This window comes from Protopterus annectens, chromosome 1.part2 (genome assembly GCF_019279795.1).
Source record: "Protopterus annectens isolate FY-2018-M chromosome 1.part2, PAN1.0, whole genome shotgun sequence".
In the NCBI taxonomy this organism is placed as follows: domain Eukaryota; kingdom Metazoa; phylum Chordata; order Ceratodontiformes; family Protopteridae; genus Protopterus; species Protopterus annectens.
The window spans coordinates 706,263,431-706,288,124 of record NC_056727.1 but is presented as its reverse complement, the minus strand read 5'-3'; the positions used below and the strand labels follow the sequence as shown (position 1 = coordinate 706,288,124).

General features: G+C 44.6%; 1 protein-coding gene across 4 annotated transcripts in view; it reads left to right on the top strand.

Annotated features, from left to right (window-relative positions):
- The window catches only part of STRN (striatin), a 2,479,646-nt gene that overhangs the window by 1,604,617 nt on the left and 850,335 nt on the right, over positions 1-24,694 (top strand). For 2 of the 4 annotated variants that reach the window (XM_044058566.1, XM_044058561.1), the window contains exon 8: positions 12,042-12,152. The exons of the other annotated variants lie outside the window; for them this stretch is intronic. In XM_044058566.1, the coding sequence (XP_043914501.1) occupies positions 12,042-12,152 (111 nt within the window). The remainder of the gene's footprint in view (positions 1-12,041; positions 12,153-24,694) is intronic. 4 annotated transcript variants of the gene reach the window in all.

Genomic DNA, 24,694 nt, shown 5'->3' with positions numbered 1-24,694 from the left:
TCTCGGCTCCATTCTCCCCGCTTTTCTCCGGAGCCGGAGAAGGAGTCCTAGTCTCCCTCGAGGTCATCTAGGCGGCTTTCCCGGCCTGCCTCGATGACCTCTTCAGGGTCTACTAGGAGTATGTCTGACGCTGATATGGACCGGATGATGCGTCGATTCCTGCAGGCCCAAATGCAGATGGGGTGCTCTTGCCCCCCCCCCTCTGGGGGGGAGCTCGGCCCCTTTCTTTGCCCCAATTGCTCCTTCTCAGATTCACTATCTGGTTTCGGAGTCTTTGGATCCGAGCCGTCTCAGAGCCGCAGAGTCGGCGCCGACAGTGGTGGCTACTTCGCCGACCGTACCCTCGAGCATGTCGGATCCGACCTCTCGGGGCTGAGAGCTGAGCTTCGGATCCGCAGGGGTGAGTGTGTCTTCGGCTCCATTTCGGTTGGAGCACACTCCCCTTTTGGGTCCGATCGTGTCAGCTCCGACACCAGTCCTCACGTCAGAGCCGAGGGGACTACTCTCGGAGCCAGGGGAAGAGTGGTTCGCCCTCGGCTTTTGACTTGGTGGAGAAGGTGCTGTCGAGGAGTTCCAGGTCCCCGGTCCGGGCTGCGGATCCATCCCTCACTCCCTCGCATTTGGGCCTGTCTTCCATCATCTAGCCCCAGGGACAGCCGGCGCTCCACTTGGTTCCCGTAGGGGAACAGGACCCCATTGGTGAGCCCTCCTCGGACAGCCCCGCCGAGGAGGTCCCTCACAAACGAAAGTGCAAGAGGAGGCACTTGGACTCCCCCGAGTCCCTCACGGAGGGCACGGACTTAGGGGAAGGTTCCCCAAGGTCACCCCCTGAAGACGTCTCCTTTGGAGACATTATGGAAATGTGTATTAGAGGGGGGTGGTAAGCCCAAAAACCTTCCTCGGTTGAGTCTGTTTCTGGAGGTATTCGATGCAGGCCCGTCTACCTCTTGGATGTCCCCCCCGGCTGATGCCCTGGTAGACTTGATTACTACCAGGGCTTGGAAGGAGCCGGACACCGTGGAGCCAGTCCCTAGAAGACCGTACAAGATACTTAGTCCTCCCCCTGACAAACCGACGTGGAATAAAGGTTCCCCAGTAGATGCCATGGTGGTGACGGCTGCCACCAAGAAGGAACTAGCGCAAGAAAGTTCCTTGGTCCATCCTCCTGATAAGGAGTCTCGGACGATGGACCATATTGGAAAGCGGATGTTTGCTTCAGCCACCTTTTCTATAAGGGCGCTGAATTATCTGGCACATGTCATTAGACTCCCGCGGGATCTGATAAAAGAATATGCTGGAGCTCCCCCAGAGTCCATGGTGGCTGAGGACAAACGGACCTTCTCGGCTCGCATGGCCACTCTAAAGTCAATTTCTAACACTTCCATGCAGCTTCTCTCCCATGCCACGGAGGGAGCGGCTAGAGCCAGCATGGCAGGGTCGCCTTGCGGTGCCACGCCTGGCTTCGCCTTTGCGACTTTCTGGAACCCTTCAAGACGTCCTTCGCAAATGCTCCCTTTGACGGTTCTACGCTATTCGGCAAAACCATCCGCGACACGCTGCTCCAGAGCGAGAAAGACAGGAAGATGCTGTCTGCCGTCGGGATCCGCTTCTCGAATCCTCAAAGGTCCTTCTCAAGGAACCAGAGAGGACAAAAGAAGATGTGGTTCCGGAAGTCCCAGCAGTCCCGTCCCGCTCCGGACCCTTCATCCTTCAGAGGCAGAGGGGGCCGAAGAATTTCGGGTCCAGAGAACCTCTCTCGGACCGACCCGCGCAGCAGCCCTGAGGGCTTGCCCGGCTGTCCTTCTCTGGAGGCAGTCGGGGGGGGGGGGCGGTTTTCGGAGCACCTACAAAGTTGGGAGTCCATTACTACAGATTGTTGGGTGCTCAGAATAATATCCAGAGGTTACACTATCCCCTTTCTGAATCTTCCCCCACTAACGAAGCGCCTTTCCGATGTCCCACCCAATCAGAGGGAGGCGGCGGTTTCAGAAATAAAGAAGTTGCTAGAAAAAAGGGCTATCCAGCACGTCCCCCCAGAGCAGTCCGAGTTGGGCAATTGCTCCAGGTTCTTTTTGTTGCCAAAAAAAGACGGGGGACTTTAGGCCAATTCTCGACCTGTCAACTCTAAACCTGTTCATTGCCAAAGAGAAATTCCGGATGGTCACTCTACAATCTATTCTCCCTCTTCTACAGGAGAACGACTGTATGTGCTCCGTAGACCTCAAGGATGTATACTACCACATTCTCATGGACAGACAGTCCAGGAGGTTTCTCCTCTTTCAGCTAGGAGCCAGTCATTTTCAGTTCAGGGTTCTCCCGTTCGGCCTCACCACAGCCCCTAGGGTGTTCACCAAGGTCATGGCAGTTGTAGCAGCCCACCTGAGACTTCAGGGAATTCAGGTCTTTCCATACCTAGACGACTGGCTCCTCACCACCCCCACCAGGCATCTGCTTTGCTCCGCCATTGATTATTCCTTATCCTTGGCCCAGCATCTAGGCATTACCATAAATTTTCAGAAGTCTCTTCATCCTGTGCAAGTTCTGGATTTCGCAGGGGCCAGGATAAATACACTCCAGTCCAAAGCCCTTCTAACAGCGGACAGGTTGCGCAACCTGTCACTCCATGTAATAGTGCTTCTACAGTCCCCAACCCCACCTGCAGAATTGGTCCTGAGAGCCGTGGGTTCCATGGCGGCAGCTATCAGCCTTTCACCTCTGGCACGATTGCACATGAGAGTCCTTCACCCATTGGATTCTCCGATTCCTTCTTTGGTGGCTCCATTCCCGAGAGCTGCGGGAAGGGAGACCGTTTGTGATGTCTCAACCCCAAGCCACGCTGACCACGGACGCTTCTCGCCTTGGGTGGGGGGGCATTTCATGGGCAGAACCGTCCAAGGCACGTGGACCCCTTTAGAGACCCTTCTGCATATCATTGTCCTGGAGATGAGGGCGGTGCTTCTAGCGTTGCAAGCCCTTCAAGGCCTTCTTCCTCTGGGGACTATTGCAATTCAGACAGACAACATGGCAGTAGTCTGGTACATCAACAAACAGGGAGGAACCAGATCTTACCCTTTTTGTCGAGAGGCTATGAGAGTTTGGGAATGGGTGATTTCCACCAACCACTTTCTGATAGCAACACACATTCCCGGTTGGTCCAACATTCTAGCGGACAAGCTGAGTCGCTCGATCCTCACACCTTACGAGTGGTCTCTAAACCCATTAGTAGCGAATCAGATCTTCCTCAGATGTGGTCAATCTTGCTGTGATCTTTTCGCTTCTCCTTCAAACGCAAAATGCAGCGAGTTTTTCGCTCTAATTCCCCCAACAGGGGAGAGCCCCAGAGAGACGCTCTGGTTCATGCTTGGCATCCCGGTCTTCTTTATGCTTATCCTCCTCTTCCGCTAATGACAAAATTTCTGCAGAAAGCTCATCGGTTGAGGAGCAAGATAATCCTCATAGCCCCATTCTGGTCTCGCCAGATCTGGTTCCCTTACCTGCGGTCTCACAGCGTAACTCCTCCTTGGATCTTGGATCCCATTCCGGATCTGATCTCTCATCCTGTGGGATTACAACCTCCAAACCTGGACGACCTCAAGCTCATGGCTTGGTTGATCCAGTTCCACTAATAGCTAGGACTCCTGGTATCTCGTTTCCCGTAAAATCTGTTCTGGTGGCGGCAAATAAACCTTCTACCAGGAAGATCTACAGAAGTAAATGGAAGCGTTTTTCCATCTGGGCCAAACATAGGGATTTAGACTCCTTTACTGCTCCCATTCCAATGGTTCTTGAATTCCTGTCCCATATTTTCTACCAATGAGCCAGTGCTTCTACAGTCAAAGTCCAAATGGCAGCCATTTCCACATAGGGGATAACCTTTGTCCCTTAGCATCGCTAAGATATGCAAAACCTTTTCGAAAGGCACCTTTCTGTTGAGACCTCCAGTCAAGAATGCGGTTCCCCCATGGGACTTAACCTTGGTTCTTCAGGCACTGATGGGCCCACCCTTTGAACAGACAGCTTCGGTTGAGTTAAAATTCTTATCTTGGAAAACAGCCTTCCTGATTGCAATTACTTCAGCCAGAAGGGTATCTGAACTTCAAGCCCTTTGTATGAAAGCCCCGTATCTGGTCTTCCATAAGGACAGAGTGTCTCCCAGGACTAACCCTTCATTCTTGCCTAAGGTGGCCTCCGAATCCAATATCAACCAAACCATTAACTTGCCTGTTTTCTTCCCCAACTTTCAGAACAAAGGGGAATACAGGTTGCACTTATTGGATGTGCACAGACAATTGCGTTTTTACTTGCACAGGACAGCGACTACTCTGAAATCGGATCAGCTCTGTGTCTTTCGCTAAGCCATCTTTGGAAAGCCTATTATGAAAGTTACCTTAGCTTGATAGATATCCCACTGCATTGTGCACGCTTATTTAGCTTCCGGCCGGCCTGAACCCTTAGGGGTTCATGCCCATTCTACCTGTTCTATGGCTACTTCTGCAGCATTCTGGTCAAAAGTTCCTCTAGATGACATCTGCTCAGCAGCTACTTGGTCCTCTTCTCATACATTCATTTTTCATTATAAGTTGGATCTGATATCCAGAAGTAGGGCAGCATTTGGCTCCGCAGTGCTCGGGAATATCCTTCCTTGAGGACCGCCCAAGGTTTTTGATAGCTGGGGACTCTGTCCCACAGGTTGTTGATCAAATGAAGGTAACTACTTCAGAGAAAGAGGTTATGTACTCACCGTAACGTTCCATCTGAGTAGGTAACTTTATTTGTCAGCAACCGACCCCCCCCCCCTTCCCCCCTAGCCTGTTTCATGGTTATATCTATGACTGAAGGTTTCCCTTTGTCATGCATCAGGTTAGTGTTCCTCTTTCGAGTGTCTTAGATTGTTTTTTTTTTTGGGTGCTTAATTGGCAAACTTGATCTGAGGACTCGAGGGAGGTAGCAGGGTATTATGGGTAGGGGAGAGGAGCTGAGAGCTCAGATCTTTTAGCTTGAAAAGCTGCCGGCTCTGATCCGATACCCACAGGTTGCTGACAAATTAAGTTACCTACTCAGATGGAATGTTATGGTGAGTACATAACTTCTTTTTCACTCATTCCCCCTTTTTTAACTACAATTATCTGAGAGAGAGAGAGAACATTTTCCACAAATCAATTTTCCCCATTTTTAATCTAGCATGTTTGCAGAGCCTGAATAGCAAGGTATCTGAATTGTCTAATTATTCCATACGAAGTAGAACTTTCTGTGCTAGGCCCTTGTAATTTATTCCACACTGCCCTACAGCAATACCAAAGTTCAGAATCAGAGACTTGATTGCACTTGCTCTGATCTCGAGCTACTTCTCCAGATGAGTGTTATTTTTCAGTCTCTCTTTGCTACCATTGTCCTTATTTGTAGCTTAGAGTTTGTTGTAATCCTTTTCTATTCCTCCAGTCCCATTCTTCAGAGTTCATTGGCATTAGGGCTGTGCCTTTTCTGCCTTCTCTTGCTTTTCTCTTCCATGCAGCTGTAGGCCTATGTCCCTTTCCTCCCCGCTAACTCTCTACCACAAAAAAAAAAAAAAAAACTTTCCCAGTGTATTTTAGTTTTTAAATACTGTCTCTCAGTAGTTAAAGTTGTTGTGTGTGTGGTGTTTGGCTGTTCTGCTGTGTGAGAGTACTGTGATGTGCTCAATGGCAGACAAGCCCACCAGTTTTAAAATCTCTCTCTCTTGCAGGCACAAAATCTCGCATTCAGACTCATGATAAATGTGTATACTGTTTGGGTGCTGCTCATTTGGAGCAAGAATGCAAAGTGTGTGACCTTTAACCCCTGCGCTTTAGTGGATCGCCACAGGTCAGTTTTGAAAGGGCTTTTACCCTCATCTGGCCAAGATTCTACAAAGCCTGGAGTTTCGAAGGAACCAAAGAAACGGGCCCCTTCAGCCTCCTCTGGGGCTTCTATTCCAGTTCTTGAGAAGAAGAAAAAGTTAATGGATCCATTACTGTCATATCCGAGGAAGATCAGGTCTCCTTTGGATAAGAGGAAATTTACCAAATGCATGTCAGTAGTGGCAACTCACCTGAGACTGCAAGGATTCCAGGTGTTTCATTCAGTACTTAGATGACTGGCTCCTGGCAGCATTATGAAGGCACAAACTGGAATTGGTGAAGCAGTACCTCTTGCATACCTTCCATCGGCTGGGGATCACAGTAAATTTGGTAAAATCGAATCTGATGCCTGTGCAGACAATAGAGTTCATAGGAATGCACCTGAACACTGTCATGCAAATAAGCCTACAGTTGCAACAGGCATAATCTCTGAGACAAGTTCAACTTCTGGATACGCTCTCTTTCCCCAGCAAGACTTTTACTGTAAGAGCTCTAGGTTCCATGTCAGCTGCCAGCCTGCCATACATCTAGTACCTGTAATGAGGTTCTTTATGCAGATACATCAATGGACATTAGCAGTCCAGTGGTCTATCCTGTATTATCCTTTTACTGTTCTGATCATGCTGATTGCAACCTGCAGATGGCATCTTCAGTGGTGGATACCATTGGATGACCTGCTTCTAGGCAGACCCCCCCCCCGTCTTCCACGGTGACCACAGATGCTTCCTTATTGGGGTGCTGAGGGCACTTCGAAGGAAGAATCATGGTCTGTATTGGAGACCAAATTGCATATCAGTGTCATAGAGATGAGAGCAGTCCTTCTGACGCTGCAAGCCTTTCAACATTATCTATTTCTGGGAATGATAGCAATTCACGCAGACAACATGGAAGTAGTCTGGTACATCAACAAACGGGGGGGGGGTTGTCTTGCCCATTATGCAGAGAGGCCGTGAGAGTGTGGGAATGGGTGATCTCAAACCATTTTTGCTTGCAATGCACATTCCCAGGGAGACCAACATTCTTGCAGACAGACTCAGCCTATCCATTCCAAGTCCACACAACTTGTCCCTGAATTACTTAGTAGTGAACCAGATTTTTCTCCAGTGGGGTCAACCTTGCTTTCCCTTCAAATACCAAATGCAGCAAGTACTTCGCTCTGATTCCCCCATCCAGGGAGCCACCCAGGGATGCTCTAGCACACAGTTGGCCTCCGGGTGTCTTGTATGCCTATCCCCAATCCTGTTGTTACCGAAAGTTCTACAGAAAGCCAGCAAATTCAAGAGCACTGTAATCCTTATAGCCCCCTTCTGGCCTTGTCAGGTATGGTTCCCCTTCTTGCGGTCTCACACCAAGTATCCATCATGGATACTGTATTCCAGACAGGATCTGATCTCTCATCCGCCAGGCCAACAGTCCCCCAACCTAAGATCACTGAGACTGACCGTTTGTTTTTTCCGCTTACAGTGATTCTAAGAAAGTCCAGGCTAGCCTCTCCCATCCAAGACATCATTCTTACTTCTCAAAAACTTGCTACCAAAAAAGTTTACAGTAGCAAATGGAAAAGATTCTCAGTGTGGGCATGGAATCAGAACATTGACCCTTTCTCAGCTCCTATTTCAGCCATTCTACTTTTTCTAAGTTCTCTGTCAAGAGGGAAACAGTTTTTCTACGATTAAATTACAGCTGGCTGCAATTGCTAATTTTCCCATCTCGGATGATTCACATTTTTAGTTTCCATTTCAGCATCTAGGTTATGCAGGGCCTTCCTGAAAGGAATATTTCTTCTTAGGCTGCCTATTAAAGATCCTTCCCCTTGGGTTCTGACACTGAATCTACAAGGTTTTCTCTGAGATCCTTCAAACTGGCTGATTCCTGTGATAGAAAGTTTTTAACCTGGAAAACCGTTCTTCTTATGGCCATTACTTCAGACAAGAAGGTGTCAGAACCTAAGGACTTGACATCTAAACTGCCATTCCTTTCCTTTTTCAAGAATATAATATCTCTGAGGACGGATCTTTTAGGTCTAAAGTGGCGCAATGGAGACTAATATAAATTTGTCCTTTCTTTTTCTGGTTTTCTTTAACAACTGTTCCATCAATGGTGAATACACAGTTCTCCTCGATGCTCATAGTTGCATTTCTACCTGTATAGGACAGGGGAATTTAGTAAGTCTGAGCAACTATTCGTCTCTTTCACCCAGTCGGTTAGACCAAGCAATGTCAAGAGTCACTTTAGCTAAATGGATCACCAATTGTATCTCCATTATTTACTCCTTGAAGGGACTGCAATTGCTCCGTGCACCGAAGGCCCATTTTACCAAATCAATGTCTACTTCTTCGGCCTTTGCAGCTAGAACTTCTATTGATGACGTATGTGCTGCGGCAACCTGGTCTAAGTCACATACCTTTGTTTCACATTATAAACTGGATATAGTTTCTAGAAGTGGATCATCCTTTGGCTCCATTGTGCTCAGGCACATCCTTCCATAGGGGCCACCTGGGGTAATTATGCAGCTGGGGACTCTAACACAGTGGTGAGGAAGAATGAACTGGACAACGTCAGATTTAGGAGTTATGTTCTTAACATAACTTTGTATCTGTGCTGTCCTACTTCATTCTTCCTCACACCCCACCCAACCTTCCCCCTTCCAGGAAGTCTAAAGGTATCTAGGAGAGTTTTGAGCCTCGTGGATTCTAACTTGAGCTGCAGCTGAGAGTATTGCTGCTGCTGTTCATATTTGTTGTTCTTACTTTTCCTTCGCCCTTTTCTAAGGCAGTGAAATCTATCTGAGGAGTTGGAGGTGATGCAGGGCATTACGTGAGTGGGAGGAGCACAAGATTAGTAGCTTTCTTTTGGAACAGCTGGTTCGGATCCAGTATCGGATCCAATGACCCTGTGGTGAGGAAGAATGAAATAGGGCAACACAGATACCAAGTTATGGTAAGTACATAACTTCTATTTAGTATGCATTTTGTGAAGAATAAACACGAGACTCAATAACCTTCCATACCACTGTGTTACAGCACCAGCATGAATTAGTTGATGCAAGGCTGGGCCGTGCCTCATTGAAGGTGCATATTTCAGCCAGTTCAGCTTGCTTATTCTTGGAATCCATCCTGTTGTCTCTTCTCACAGTTAAACAGCTCCTCAAGAGGTTCTTGCTGTTGAGATCCTCCCCTCCTCCAGAATAGAAGTGATGACCCTTTGTGATGACACCTTTCAGAAAAGGTGACTCTGTCTTCTTTTAAACCTGCTGCTGATGTGCCCTTTAAGTTTCTTGCATGTGAAGCAGCTGCTTGTCATTACTTTAGAAAGATGTACAGTGAACCTTTCCTGATATTCCACAAATAGAGAGTGATGTTACGTAAATACCTTTCAGCTTGCCAAAAGTACTCGCAGAAGTATCCCTGAACCATGCTGTTCATTTGCCAGTTTTCTTTCCTACCTTTCAGAACACAGGAGGAGAGGAGTCTTGTATCTTTTTGATGTTAATAAAAACAGTTCAGATACTGCTTGAATTAGAAGCAAGGAATTTAGAAAGACAGACTAGCTGTTTTCACCACCTTGACTGCAGCAACAGATGTAACCATTTTCCAAATAGATCTTATCTAAATTGCTGTCTCACTCCCTTTCTTTTTGCTAAATGGCCAGTGGCAAATCTTTACAGGAGCGAATTAGACCTCACACTAATCAGGACTTTCTCTTGTGGACTGAGAATGCAGGACATTTAGAAGTGTTTACATGGTCCTTCATGTACATCTTTTCAAACACCGAAGGTTGAATATTCTCTTCAGGCCTGAATTTACTTCCACTATTCTGCAGGGGTTGCTTCATCCCTTCTCATGGAAGTAAGCCAACCGACCGTGAAGAAGCAGTTTGGGGATCTTCCCCAGCAAGGAAGACTTCAAGCAGTATTCTGTATGATGAAAGTAGAATAGCTGTGTAGCAAACTTGGCATTGTAACAGATCAGGTAGGATCACTTTTACTGTTGTAATTTCCTTCTCTTCAACCCCCTGTTTCTTCTATGGGACATCCAAGGGCTATGGCGGATACATAGTCACCTCCACTTTCTCCACATCCTGAATGTCTGTTTTCCTTATAGAGTTTCAGACATCTCCCCATCCAAGTTCTTGTGCAAAAGCCAGATTTGGGAGTGTTCTTCAAATCCAGGGTGTGGGGCACGTTGAGTGGCATCCTGTGCCCACTATCTTACCTTTGGTTAGGAGGTCCTGCTAGAAGAGGTCTTATTCCAGACTCCTTGGGGGCAGGAAGGAACTGAAGATGAATTGGCTGATGCTATTTTTATACTGAGATAATGTAGACGTCCTAGGGAAGATGGTCAAACCTGGCCGGGGGGAGTGTTGCATAGCTATAGACAATCTAGCCAGATGTCCTTCCTCTGGCTACAGCAGAGATCTCAGTGGTGATAATTGCAACACTGATCTTACTTGGCCATCTAGTGTTATGGTAAGTTCCTAACACAGCTGTGTTTTCCATTCTTCTGGATCTTGTCCTCCTAAGGATAAATGGTAGTGTTATGCTTGTAGCTATCACAGCTCTCTTCTCTTTGTGTTTTATGGTCCATTTCTGATATGATAACCACATATAGATCCTTTCCTACTCAAAGTATTTCCATTCTCACATATCACAGGCTAGATTCTAGAGTAGTGATTATAAAATGAGCTGTTAAATTATTCAGGCAGAGGCTGACATTTGTCTCTGTATGTGTATTGTATAGCTAGGAATATTTCCCATTTTCCCCTGATGGTGCTTGTATTTTACATTTAAACAAGCACCAATTCTAATGAGCCCGATTAAGTTCAGTTAAAGTAAAAAGAGAATATAATCCAAGAAAGTAGTGCTTCATTTAAGTTGAGGTCCTGCTGCCTTACAAGCTGGAAGACAGTAGTGTTCCCTTTAAATTTAAGGATTGCTGCTGTCTTATGTTCTGTAAGCAAATGGGTTTGCACACCTTTCTACAAAATGTCATGATCTTGAATTGGCAAGGAGTTTATTTATTTATTGCAGTTTGATGACCGGGGAGGTCCACTGGGCTCGGGGAGCCCGTTTTCAGTGAAGGCCCCGGGGAGAAAAGCTCCAACAATACATAGTTACATGAATAATTACTAAGAAACTTTGCATTACTGACAAATAAACAGGTAGCATTCATAAAGAAACAAGTTAAATTGCTAATGCAGAATGCAGTGCTTTACCTTCAATAGCACGCAATTACACAGAATAGCACCTGTTTAAGTGGGATGCAGCTTGTTTCAGCATATGTGCTTATTACCTTATGATTATGCAGATGAAACATCTACTACTATTTGATGCACTGTTGAGTTGTTTGTTTTTCTGTCAAGTATAGTGTTTTGTGTGGGACATTGCATTATTTTGAGAATCAGTTTGTGTTGATTTGAAGGTGTTTTATTTTGTTGACAGATTTTTTTTATTCTATAGATGTGTGGCTTTCCTCACTTTTTTTTATTTACATATGTATCAGAGCTGCAAGGAACATACCAATTACAGCCTGTAATTCTGTTGCTGGCTGTCATAAATTTAGTTAAGCAACTTTCCAGAAGAAATCTTTTTGAAGATCTGTTTAAGTATACCTTTTTCTGCTACTAAAGTGGATTAAAATATAAACTTTAGTTTTATGGTTTGCCTGAGTTTAGTGCAGCTCCCATTATAGTGCCAGGAATCAGAAACTATTTGTGGTCCTATGTCCTTTGACTAAGGTAGCCTAGCTGGACAGAGGCCATTTTCAGAGGTGATATGTTGAGAAAAGCTCTGCAGAAAGCCGTGCAATAGCCAGCATTGCAAAGTAAAGATGATAAAATATCTGTACATACCTCGAGTAGCAGCAGCAGCAATAAATTTTGCAATGGTGATTCAGTACATTTAACGGTTTGCATTTCATGTTTGCATTTTTACTTTTTCACAGACACAGTACAGCTGCCTTACACTTAGAAGAATAATATCATTTTAGTTGTGTGGATGGGGTTTACAGAGCTTTTTAAAACAGATTGTTGTCCATAGTGCTGTCATTCTGTGTAGTCTGTTTTAGCATTTTTTTTACTTCTAAGTAAATGATAAAATGAAGTTGCCCCAGCAAAAAGGGTCTTTTTCTTGCTGTAGCTGAATTTCATTTGTTTCGCTGTGTTTAGAAAAGGACGACCAGTGTCCCATACCTGAAAACTGGGACGTGGACCAGGGATTAATATCCAAACTGAAGGAACAGTACAAAAAGGAGCGCAAGGGGAAAAAAGGGGTGAAGAGTAAGTGGAAAATGAAAACTATTCCTTGAAGTTATGGGTCTTTCTTTTTTCCACTTCCCCCCTCAGAATCTTTGCAATTTTATTTTTATTGATTTTCTTTAACCACCTACTCTCTTTACTTTGCTGCTCCTTCTGGCCTGTTATAATCACATTTTTTGTTTATTCTTCACTTCTTTACAGTCTTTGGCTTCTCACTTCCCATACACATGTCAGTTTGTATAGAGGGCTTGAAATTAAACATTTGTCTTAGCTTCTGGAGCCAAAGCGATGGCCCATGAATTTTTTTTTTGTCACTTTTTTTTTGGGGGGGGGGGGGGGCATTCTGGTGGCATTTTACTGGCCTTTTTCCTGCATACATAAGTAGGCACATAAAATGTCATTAGTTAGGGATCACTAGATTGTAACATGTCCTGCAGCATTGACATGTTATCTGCATTTTTTGAGCAGTTTTAATTTTCTGGGCAATCTCTTTGATTGGCAGCTGAGTGATAATTTCTAGCCCTGTATGTACATCATAACCTTCTTTGTATCATTTCCTTAAGATGCAGTATCCTTTATTCCATGGTGTTGTACAGAAGCCGAGATCCTCCAAATATGTGAGCTTACCCACGTTTCCACCAACTGTCAGGATCATGAATGTTGACATTTTATACTACTAGTGCTACTTTCTCGAAGCCTGTGTAACTCAGTGCTTAAAATGCAAGTGGCGAAAGTGACCTGCAATAAAGCATACTGCATCGAAGCTCATTAGCTAATATTCAGTTTAAGTGCTTTGTTCTTAGCTTTATTCTTATTTTGCTTTAACATTCTATGTTTCTTAAGCTCATTGAACTAGTTTTTGCTACTGTTATAGATGAGTGGAAGTCTGTAGTGCTGCTAAGGTTCCTTATAGGCATACATTTTTGAAGCAGTGTAGTCACCAAAAACATTGTAGTAATTGTGCTAAGTATGCTGTAATTTTTTTCTTTCATGTAAACTGTTGGATAAGAAAACGAAAGCGCCTCAACTGTGGAGAGTAACATTTCCACAGTAACTACTGTAATCAATGCTTGGTTCAAAGTATCCTGCTTGACAGGCTGCTGTTTGAGCCTTTCTTTGTGCCATTACCTGCTCCCAGCAAAACACAAGCACAGTGCCTTAGGAAACCCTCTGCTGCTCAAACCTCACCAAGCCAGTTTCCTCAAATTTGCTGTCTTAAAACCATGTCTGGCTGCTTGACATCTTGGTGGTGTGTTCCTGCTTCCCTGGTCACTCTCTTGGTGCTGCATCTCAAAACAAACCTTTTGTGGGCTTCAAGTTGGCCTTTTTCGAGTTTGACAGAAAATTTGTCAGTGAACTAGTATTCAAGTTTTCCTGTACGAGGTCTGTTTAGCTCACATACTGTTTGCATCCCGATTGTCCATTATGGTGCTGTGAACCCTGTTTTGCTCTCTGGCTTTACTGCCTTTTCTTGGCTCATTAGATCACTTTAAGTTTTGTTTTTTTGTTTTTTTTTAATTCTATCTGCTGGCACTACATGTCTTTGGTAGACTGTCTGGCACAAATTATAATTTCTAGAAATCTGCAGTTATTCTAACTGAAACAATAACCCCTCTGACTTCACTACATGGCCTCTTCTTTTTAATGTATCCATTTTTCATGAACAAAATGTTTTCTAACCATATGCCTTCTCGGTTGCTTGACTTCAGCTGTAGTACATGTTGTGACATTACTGCTACTGCCTTTCACTGCATGTTGTTTCACCTCTATCTTGTTGGTGCTTGTCGCTGCCAATACACCCTGTGTGCACCTGGCCTGTAGGTGATATTTTTTAACCACTGGATTCATTGTGTCCCTGAACTGTCTTCTTGTGTATCCTGAGCCTTTTAGAATTAAAGATATGTAATATAATATGAGAAGTAAATCATTTATTTATTATTGTGCTTTAAAGCAACTGATGCAGTTAACTGGCACAAGACAACATGTGAAAACTGTAAATGATCTGACTTCGGTGGTCTGCACTGGGTAATTGTTGGGGTTTTCTCTTCTAATATCTCCAGCTCAGCACAGTTCAGTATTTAATCTTTTTCCTCTTTTGAGGGTGCATGTGCTTTCTACCAGCACACCGTAATGTAACTCTCTATGTTAATAGGGCATTCCAACCCCCCACATTACACAGTTCATTTTTGCTGCTTGGACAGTTCAGATGTTGATCATAACATTTGTCATTGATCTCTGTACCTAAACTTCCTAAGTATTCCAGATGCCATGAGATCAGTAGCCAGGATCCCACAATGGCATAGCCAATGTTGTCTGCAAAAGGAGCACAGTGCCACAAAAGCCAGCTGTTCAACCTGGCCACTCACTGAAGACCAAGAGAAGTTTGAGGCCTACATCATCATCTTGAAGGTAGTAACTGACTGGTGCCTAGTGCAGTAACTGACATGAGAGTATGTCAGACAATCCCAGGCAAGTGCTGGATGAACAGGAGAAGGTAAGGGAATCATTGAGTCAGAAATGAGAAGTCAGTCTTAAACAGGAAAACGAGATTAGATCAGTGATATGTACTTCAGGTCATCCATGTTCAAGTATCTGGAGAATTGCTGAGCCCCTTCAGCTCACATGGACTGCTCTTTTAAGTTTATCAGTCAAAAGTGAATGTACTTGGGATGGAGAAGCCTTTCTTCAAGACTGCAGTAGGTTATGTAAGACATGCTAAAGTTCAGGAGACTCTCTTGTATTTTTCTCTGTCAGTTTGATGATGGCACATATATTGAAAATGTGCCCTATTTGGTGGGACTTGCCATTTTGGTGGTGGAGCATACTGTCCAGGAACATAATTTAATGCTAGCACAGGGTCCTTTTCCAGACCTCTGACAATGCAAGGCTGTGTCGGGTTTGTACTGCTTTCAGAAGTAGTCTTCTTACCGAACACTCTGTAGTTGTACTTTAAGTTCTCATTGCCTTACCACTTTGTTAATCTTCCAGTATTTTTCTAAATTATTTCAGTAAGGTCAATTACCTGTTGAACTACATGGATGTGCATAGGCAGCTTCATTTATTTTTAGGCAAGACAGAAGGTCTTAGAAAAGTCTCTGTTATTTCTTATGCTGTGAACTGAATGGACAAAAGTGCCCAAAATCACTTCATCCAAGTGGTTATTAGAGTATGTCAAATACTGCCATAAAGAAACATTGTTCACAGTTAAATGTGAAACATTTGCCTACTCTTCAAGGTCCATGGCTGCGGTACAAACTTTTTAAAATGTCCTCCTATCGATAACATTGGCTACCTTGATTTCTCTCTTGAGTACCGTCACATGGCATTAGAAGCTGAGTGTGCTGTCTCATTCCATATCTTCCTTTGAGACCACAGTTATTTGGGGAATCCTTCCATGTTCTCACCCAGGATTGCCTGCTGGGGACTGATTTGTAATAGTGAAGAGGAATCAGTGCATGCCAATTTCAAAAGTTATTTACTTGCCATAATGGTAGAGCTCGAAGTAAGCCTCCTCATATTTCCACTTATCTTCCCTCAGCCTGGAAAAAGGGGTTCTGTTTATGGTGTAGTGTGTGTATGTATGTATGTATAGGTTTGTTTATATTCTGCTTACAAGAAGCCTACTACAGACCTGGAGAGTAAAGGCTGAATGCAAGGCATTGTTAATAAAGGGGAGGAGTTGAATCTTGGGAAAGTTTAGATTAGTACTGAGCAGACTGAGAACTAACACTTCAGTCTTAATGTTGGAGGTGAACTGCGGCCATGCATATCTATGCTCGTGGTGAGCATATAACTTTTGATTCATGCCCTTGAAAAAAGGTGTAGTCTGTTGCAACTTTGGGCAGACTGGATGGGGAGACCATGGAGGGTCCAGGCTTGGTCAAGTCCTGCATCTCTTGAGTCTTGTGGTAGCTGTGATCATGATTCCTTTAGGATATTTGAATATCTGGGTGTTGCAGTGTTTGGTGAGGTATTGGTGATTACAGAGCCATAACTGACCTTTTGTTGGTCTTATGCCATGATCATTGTGTTCTATGAGGTGGCCAGTTCCCACTATTATAAGCATGGGGCCTTCGTTTCTTGCACCTCCCCTCCCCATTCAGAGAGGTGATGTAGGTGTAGCAGTGAACCATACACTGGGATATTTTCACATCTTCTAGGAAGTGGATCACATTGGCAGAATCCTTGAGCTGCAGTTGTGGCTATGTCCTGGAGGCAAAAGTCTTCCAAGGCAGTGGTCCTCCCTCTGGTCTGCTTTGTACATCTTGGGAAAAAGTTGATGTAGACGATGTCCCCACGAAAGATTCTTTTATGCCTTTTCACCAGTATCCAACCTTATTTTGGGGTGACATCTGGCTTCTCCTCAGAAGCTAGCTTCTTTTTAGATACTTTGCTCCTGTAGGACCTTGCATTGTGAGTTTCCAAGATGATAGAGGTAGCCAGGAAACTTTCCAATTTGTAGATGCTGAGTAGAAGAGGTTTTCCATCAAGGTTGAAAGGTATTGCATGCCACCTCAATCAGTCCAAAAGTGATCCTGAGATGCCTTAAGCAACCTAAATGACTTGGGTCTCAGTAATTCCAGATGCTTTTGGTATTCCTGTACATCGCAATCTCCTTATGAATGGGGTTGGACTGTTGCTTACCAGTGATAGGTTAAGTACTTTGAAGTGGCTTTTCATTTTCAGTTGCTTTTGAAGAGGTCTTTTCTTTGAAACCAAAACCAATGATTGATAGACTTTTGCCCTGCATTTGAACTGGCTGGCTTGAATCTGAAACTTATTTTGGAAAATGATTTTCATGGTTGGACTTCACCTCCTCTTACAGGATCTTCAAGCTGTAAGGAACTCTTGGAAGTCCACTTAAGAGAAATTCACATTTTCTGTTGAAGTACCCTTAAATAGTTTGTTCATTTACATGTCTTCTTTGGGGTGGGGAGTCGAGGCATGAACCCAGGGTAAAGACAGAGAAGGCCTTTCATAACTTGGATATACACCATCTTATATTTTACATGAACGTTATGAGAATTCAGAACTGTGAGAAGTCTTTCTGCAGTACTTCAAGTGAGGAAGGGCTTTTGGTGGCTGAGTAAACCTTTTAAAGTAGATTGCGTACTACATTGTGTTTACCTTGCAGTGGCAAAATGCCATTACAGAGTACTGATTTCCGTAACACTGTTCACTAGTGCAGCCATAACTGTTGGAATATCCTTGCCTGCAGTAGGCAGACCAGCTAGAACAACCACAAGGCCTTAGTTGACTCATTCCCACTACCATGTAAGAATGCTGGAATAAGTGGGACACTGGCTAATGTCACACTCTAATATTTCCTGCTGCACAGTTCATTAGTTGTCTGCTACTAGAAGAAAGGTAGTTCCTCGTCGGGGGAATTTTTTCATGTTTGTAGTGCTGTATTGCTTATCTGTTATCTGATAGTGATACTGATTTGGATGTTCATATTAAATTTACCACGTAAACAGTCTCCGCTTTTGTCTCTTTTATATCTGCTTAGAACAGATTGTGGACACTTATCTATATTGTGCTGGTTTCACCATGAGGACAACCCGGAGATAAAGCTAAATAACAGAGTGTTCACCTCATAAAGGAGCAAATGCCTTTTCCATTCTGCCAAGGGTTCTTGGAATCTTCCTCCAAAGAACATGTGTACTTGCTTACTTACACACCCTTGGTCAAGTTAGCCCCATTAGGCCACTGGCCTCTTTTTCATGAGAGACCTGAGGGGTGGTATTTTTACTGACTAGGTAATTGGCATTAAGGAACTTTCCCTGCTCTTTCCAGTAAGTGCTATGGGATCTTTTATATCCACCTGAGCCACCACCAACTGGGGCAGCTGGGACTACAGTTTAATATGTCATCTGAAGGCGACATGCAGCAGTTCCTAATTCCACATTGCAGTTCAATAATAGAAAATGAATCCAGCCACCTGAGGTGAGACTAGAACTTGTAGCCTTTTGATCTTGTAGCATGAAAGGATACCTGTTGAGCCACTGACACTGCTAACAAAAACAAAACATTCTAGTAACTAACATGGGAAGAAACGTTAAAGCAAGGACATTCCCATGGATGACAATGGTCTGGATAAGTCTTGTGGCTCTGGTGTCAGTGAAGTGCTTTCACAGCTCCTGTATTGGGAGTTGTTTTTCGACAAGGCCTCTGGCATGATTGCTGTGCAGTCCCCCATGCCATTGGTTGTGCACAGGTCTTCCCAAACCAGATTCACTTTTATATCTGCTGATGCCAAGGTGACCTTGGTGTTGAGAGACTTGTAATGGTGTTATTGAGAGTGAGGATAGAATTCCCTGTCCACAATGTCAGTTCACAAATGTTGATGTCCTTCCATGTCACTGTTGCAATCTTCTTCACTTAAGGGATCTTCTGACAAAGTCCGGCCAGTATATCAAAACCTTTGGATTTTATATACCATACATCACACTTATGCTCCCTGAGTATGGCGTAAAGGTAACTTTTGGACTCGGATGCTCAGAACTGAATTGCCTCAGGAGGAGAAAAAAATACCATTAAGGGCAATATAGAACATGTACATCAGAAGAAAAAAGCTCAGAAGGGAAAGCAAGCAAAGAGCCCTATAGCCAGGGGGGTAAAAAAAGGCATGGGCAAGAGCCATAACAAAGGTGGGAAGGAGGAAGGGACAGAATACTGCAGCAGTGAAGAGAAGGACATCTACTGTTATGGTAAAAGTTTACACAACTGTACTATGTCTTTCCATATCACTGTTACAGTATTCTTTACGGAAGAGAGGGTATAATAGATCAGAAGACAACTGGGGGGAGGAAGGCACAGAAGATCCCTCTACAAACCCATACAGAATAGCCCTAACAAGTCATGCCCTGGCTCTGGAAACAACATCCAATTTGTAATTCTTAGTAAAAGTATGAACAGAGGACCAAACAGCATGTTCAGGATTGGAGTTGGTGTCCAGATGCTTGAAAAAGGCACTGAAAGAGGCAGCGGCCCTAGTAGGGTTTGCCTTTGCAGATGAAGAAAACATTTTCCTTTTTTTTTTTTTTTTTTTTTTTATTTATTTTTTTTTACAGTTTTTAACCAGGAACCTCTGACTTGGAACAAGCCAATTTTAAGCGGAGGCCCAGGTATAAATGCTCCAGATGCATGTCTTTGTAACATGGGAGGAAACCCACTTGAACGCAGGAAGGACATGCAAACTCCGCATAGAAGGCATCCAAGCCAGGAATTGAACCAGAGAACCTCTTGCTGTGAGGTGACAACGCTACCGCTGTATCACTGCGCTGTTCCATGAAAGGAATAATAAAAGGAAATTGCCTTAGAGAGCCAGGAGGAGATGATTTGCTTGGAAACAGCTAAACCCAAAGTTTTGGGATGCAAAGAAACTAAAAGTTGCTCAAATTTGCAACTAACCTTTGTTTTTTCTAAATAATATATTGCTGTCTAATGCAAGTCCAAGGTATGGAGAACCTTCTCGTTGGCAGACTGTTGAGAAGAAAAATAAGTTGAATAGACTGAAGGACAACTCATTAACCACCTTAGGCATAAAAGGATTAGTAGAAAGAGACACCCTGTCTCTGTGAAAAATTAGAAAAGGAGGAATGGTCATAAGAGCCTGAAGCTCAGACACTCTCTTGGCAGGAGTAAGAGCCAACAGCAGAACAGTCTTCCAAGTATAAAGTTGCAAGAAAGCTGAACCAGCATGTTTAAAAGGAGCCTGTGTCAATTGTTTCATGAACAAAATTGAGACCTCAAGGAGGAGGAGGAACGGGCTTTCGCGGGGGCCTGATATGAATGATGCCTTTCAGAAATTGCTTGACCTCAGAGTGGCCAAAGGAGGGTTCAAGGGCAGACTAGCACAGTTAGCTAACAGGTGAGCTTTAACTGAGGGATATGCCAAGCCAGTATGAAGCAGATCACACACATAAGAAAATGCTAGAGGAACCCCTACTGAGAAGGGATCCCAATGTTGAGGTGAGAGAGGCACCAAACAGAAAATCTTCATTTAGACGTGTATGATTTTCTGGCAGTGGTTTTCTGGCCTTTTGCAGAACCCAAAGTACGCCCTTCGAAAAAAGACACCTAAAAGGAATCAAAACCCAGTCATTTGAAGAGTGGACAAGTGATGGCTGAGTACCCTTGTCTTGTGTGAGAATATCCACCTGGTGAGGTAACTTGTAGTGATTGCCTCTAACCAGATGAAAAAGGAGGAACCAGTGCTATCTGGGCCAAAAGGGAGTCGCCAACAAGATTTGGGGAGAGTCCTGATCTTGTGCAGAACTCCTGGCAGTAGAAGAATGAGAGGAAAGGCTAAAAAACATTCCCTTCCAAGGAGAAGACAGGGCGTCCATTTTCCAAACCAGAGGACTTTATGCTCTCGAACAGAATAGAGAACGTTGTCTGTTCAGAGGGGAGGGGAAAAGATTTACCTGAGGAATAACTATACCAGTGGACCATGTCCAAAAACACCTCTCTGTGAGGCATCCATTAGTGAGCCTTTGTTCTGGGCCTGCTCAGAGAGTCTGTCGCTAGATTGTACACTGAAGGAATGTAAACTGCTGGAAAAATGACCTGATAACTGACAGCCAGATCCCAGGCCTAAAAAGCTAGCTTGCAAAGGAGGTAAGACTGTGTACCCCACCGCTTTTTGATATACCACATCATGGTGATATTGTCCATGAAGATTTTCAGGGAGCCACGGAGAAAAATGGAATGAAAGGCCTGTAGGTCCAAAGGGCATCTACTTTTACCCATACCTTTTGTGCTTAATTCAGGCAGACTTGCTGGGGAAAGGAGTTCACAAGACCTTAAACTGTGCCCTGTCTTTCTTCAGAGACCTGAGTCACTTCATTAATCTGAAGAAGTCCACCTTACCCCAGCAAAGTGCTTTGTGTCCTTAGAGGCAGTCTTGAACACAGACTTGTGGCACATGTTCTTCATCTCACATTGCTGCAGTCCTTGCATATGGGTAGTCCGCTGTCCTCGGTCGGCCCGAATACCAAAGTATTAGGCTGACGTCGGTCAAGGCGCTTAAAACTGACATCAGGACGTCAGGGTACAAAAGCGCATGACCGACGTCATATCCTCAGTCTTTTTTGCCGCATGGTCCGATGCAGAAGCAGCGTTGCAAGTGCCGTTCGGCGTTCTGAAATTTTTCGAGTTAGGAGTTTCAGACCGAATCCAAGTTGGCTAAGTACCCCGTTGGGGAATATTTTGGTTTTTTCTTGCCTCAGTGTATTACCGGATGTCAGAAAAAGTGAATAACTGTATTTCTTGTGGGAAACAGATACCGCATAGGGATTATCATTCTTTGTGCATTCCTTGTTTGGGGCCTGAGCACGACGTTGTTGGGTGTCGCTTTTGTGCTAGGTTCAATAAGCGCACTATTAAGCGAAGGTTAGATTGTGCTAGGCTGGTCTTCGGGAAGCGGTGCAATTATAATATGCCGTCGGACTCTCCGGCGCCCGCTTCTACGAAGAAGCGCAAAGACAAAACAGTTAAACCCAGGCAAGATGAGTCGTCCGTTCCGGACGCCGGTTCTTTAGAGGCTTCAGTGGAACCGGTGGTTCCGACGGAGACTTCTCTGGAGTCCCAGGGGGAGACTTTGATTTTGCAGGATGTGGCCTCTCTTGAGGCAGGTCAGGCTGAAGGGGCTTCTCAGGTTACTGTACTCCCCTCCCTTCCTAGGGTGGTTAGGCCCTCTCCTTCTGTTTCCAAGGCTTCTCCCAAAGGCAGGCCAGGTTTAGCTTCTGTTGGTGTCACTCCTAGTTCAGCAGGATCTGTGCCTAAGAAGCACATGCTTAAAATGGCAGAAGATTTGATTACTCTGATTAGAGGTTCTTTGCCCCCTCCTGATAAGAGGCCTAGGGTGGAGCCAGAGTTGGGAAGTTTTGAGCAGGCTTCGGATGTTTCAGAGTCTTCGGCTGAAGACTTGCAGGAGTACTCTCCTTATTCTGATTCTGATGCAGATGATTCCACTCCTTCTGCTTCTCCTCCAGAGGATTTTTCTTTTTCAGAGACACTTCATTCTATGAGGGAACATTTTAAGTGGGAAGGTCAGGACTTCTCTGATTCTCGGAAAAGGCTTAGGGAATTTTTGCTTTTACCCCAACATAGGCCCTTGGCTATACTCCCTGTTCTGGATGTTGTGGAAGATGTGTTTTCAGAGGCTTCACTTAATCCTGATTCTCTGCCTCCTGCGCCTGTTAAACCGGATAGGTATTACAGGGTGCCTGAGGCTCATAAATATCTTTGAGTGTCCTAGGGCGGACCCAGAAACTATTAGTCAGGGACCTAAGGGTGTCAAGGCCTCTGTTGTAAAAAATCCGGTTCCTCTAGATAAAGAGGCCAGAGCTTTGGATAGATGGGGAAAGAAGGTCTATACATCTTCTACCTTAGCTATGAGGGCTTTGAATTGCCAGTTTCATATGTTGAAATATCAAAACTTTCTTCTTTCTCAATTGAAGTCTAAGGTGGATGCTCTGGCGGAAGGCATTGAGTGTAAAGAATTACAAGATTTGGTGCATGTCTCTGAACAGGTGGGTAAGCATTCATTACAATGTGGTTTTGATGCTGTGCAGGCCTCGTCTAGGGTGGCTGCCACTGGTTCAGTTCTTCGCAGGCACGCCTGGCTGAAGGATCAGAATTTATCTGACCATGTTAAGACAAGGATTTTGGATGCTCCTTTGCAGTCTGATGTGTTGTTTGGTTCACCTGTGGAGTCAGTCTTGAAGAAAATGGAAGACAAGGCTAAGTCTATGCAGGCTGTTAAAGATTTTTTGCAAGTTCAGCCTCCGAAGTTTAGTAGGAATTGGCCTGCTAAGGGGTGGACGTATCCTTCTTATGATTCTCAGTCTAGGGGTAGATCTAGACGTGGTAGGGGCAGATCTCAGAGTTCTTTCAGACCCAGAACAGGGAGTTCACCTGCACAATCTTCGGGTGAGGGCAGGGGCCAGTCCTTTCGTAAACAGGCCCAATGACCTACTTTTTCAACTGCCAGATCCTTCTTGCCTGGCAGCACCTTTGGGAGGAAGGTTGGCACTCCAAGGAAAATTGGATTTTGATTACCCAAGACAAATGGGTATTGGATATCATACACCAAGGTTACAAGTTTTATTTCCATACCTTGCCTCCTTTCAAAGGCATGCCAGACATTCCTCCTCAGCAAAGACTAGAGGCTCACAAACAAATTTCTCTACTACTTCAAATAGGGGCCATACAACCGGTCCCTCTGCCAGAAGTGGGCCTAGGATTTTATTCTCGCCTGTTTCTAGTACCAAAGAAAGGGAACACGTGGAGACCAATTTTGGATTTATCTATCCTCAACACATATCTGGACATTCCCAAGTTCAAAATGTTGACGTTACAACAGCTTTTACCTCTGCTGGGCAAAGATCACTGGATGGTGACTCTGGATCTCAAGGAGGCTTACCTTCATGTTCCTATCAGGCCCAGTTGCAGGAAGTATCTGCGTTTGGGCTGGGACTTTTCATTATCAGTTCTCTGCATTGCCCTTTGGCTTATCTACTGCGCCCAGAGTGTTCACGAAGGTTCTGGCTCCAGTGGTAGCTTTCTTCAGGCTAAGAGGAATACAAATCTATCCTTATTTGGACGATTGCCTGATTCTGGCCCAAGGAAAGGACGAACTTCTTCATCATTTACAGTATGTGATGGCAGTGTTAAGATGCCTGGGGTATTCTGTGAACGAAATAAAGTCCAGTCTAGTACCCTCTCAGGACATGTGCTTTCTGGGTGTGAGACTGAATACAGCATCCCAGATGGCCTTTTAACCCCGGACAAACAAAAGAATCTTTCTCTTTACTTCCACCAATTGTCTCGTCAGTCCAGGCTGACTGCAAGGACAGTCCTTCAAGCCTTGGGGTTCATGGCATCTTGTATTCTGGTACTTCCCAATGCCAAACTGCATATGAGGAAGCTACAATGGTATCTCAAAATGTATGGACGCAGCACTGCCAAGATATGGACACTGTCATTCAGATAATACCTTGCATTCAAAAGGAATTTTTGTGGTGGGCTCAGGAATGTCACCTAAACAAGGGACTCTCTGTGACCCGACCAGAGGCGAGTCAGATTCTAACGACAGATGCCTCAGACAAAGCTTGGGGAGCTCATCTAAATGGAAAATGGGTACAAGACACGTGGCCTGCCAGACTTCAACATTTACATATCAACTTGAAGGAGATGTTAGCAGTCCAATTTGCATTGATAGCTTTCAAGGATTTACTTCTTCCAGGGCAGGTGTTGATTCAAACAGACAACACAACTGTCATGTGGTACATCAACAAGCAAGGGGGACGCATTCATATCCTCTATGCAGACAAGCAATGATTTTGTGGGAGACTGCTCTCAGTTTACAGCTAAATCTTCAGGCAAGGTTTCTGCCAGGAGCACAGAACTCCTTAGCAGATGTGTTGAGCAGACAAATTATGGATCCCCACGAGTGGAAATTGGATCCTCATGTATTTCAGAAATTGACAGTGTTATGGGGAACTCCAGACATAGATCTGTTCGCTTCTCCACTAAATTACCAGCTGCCAAAGTTT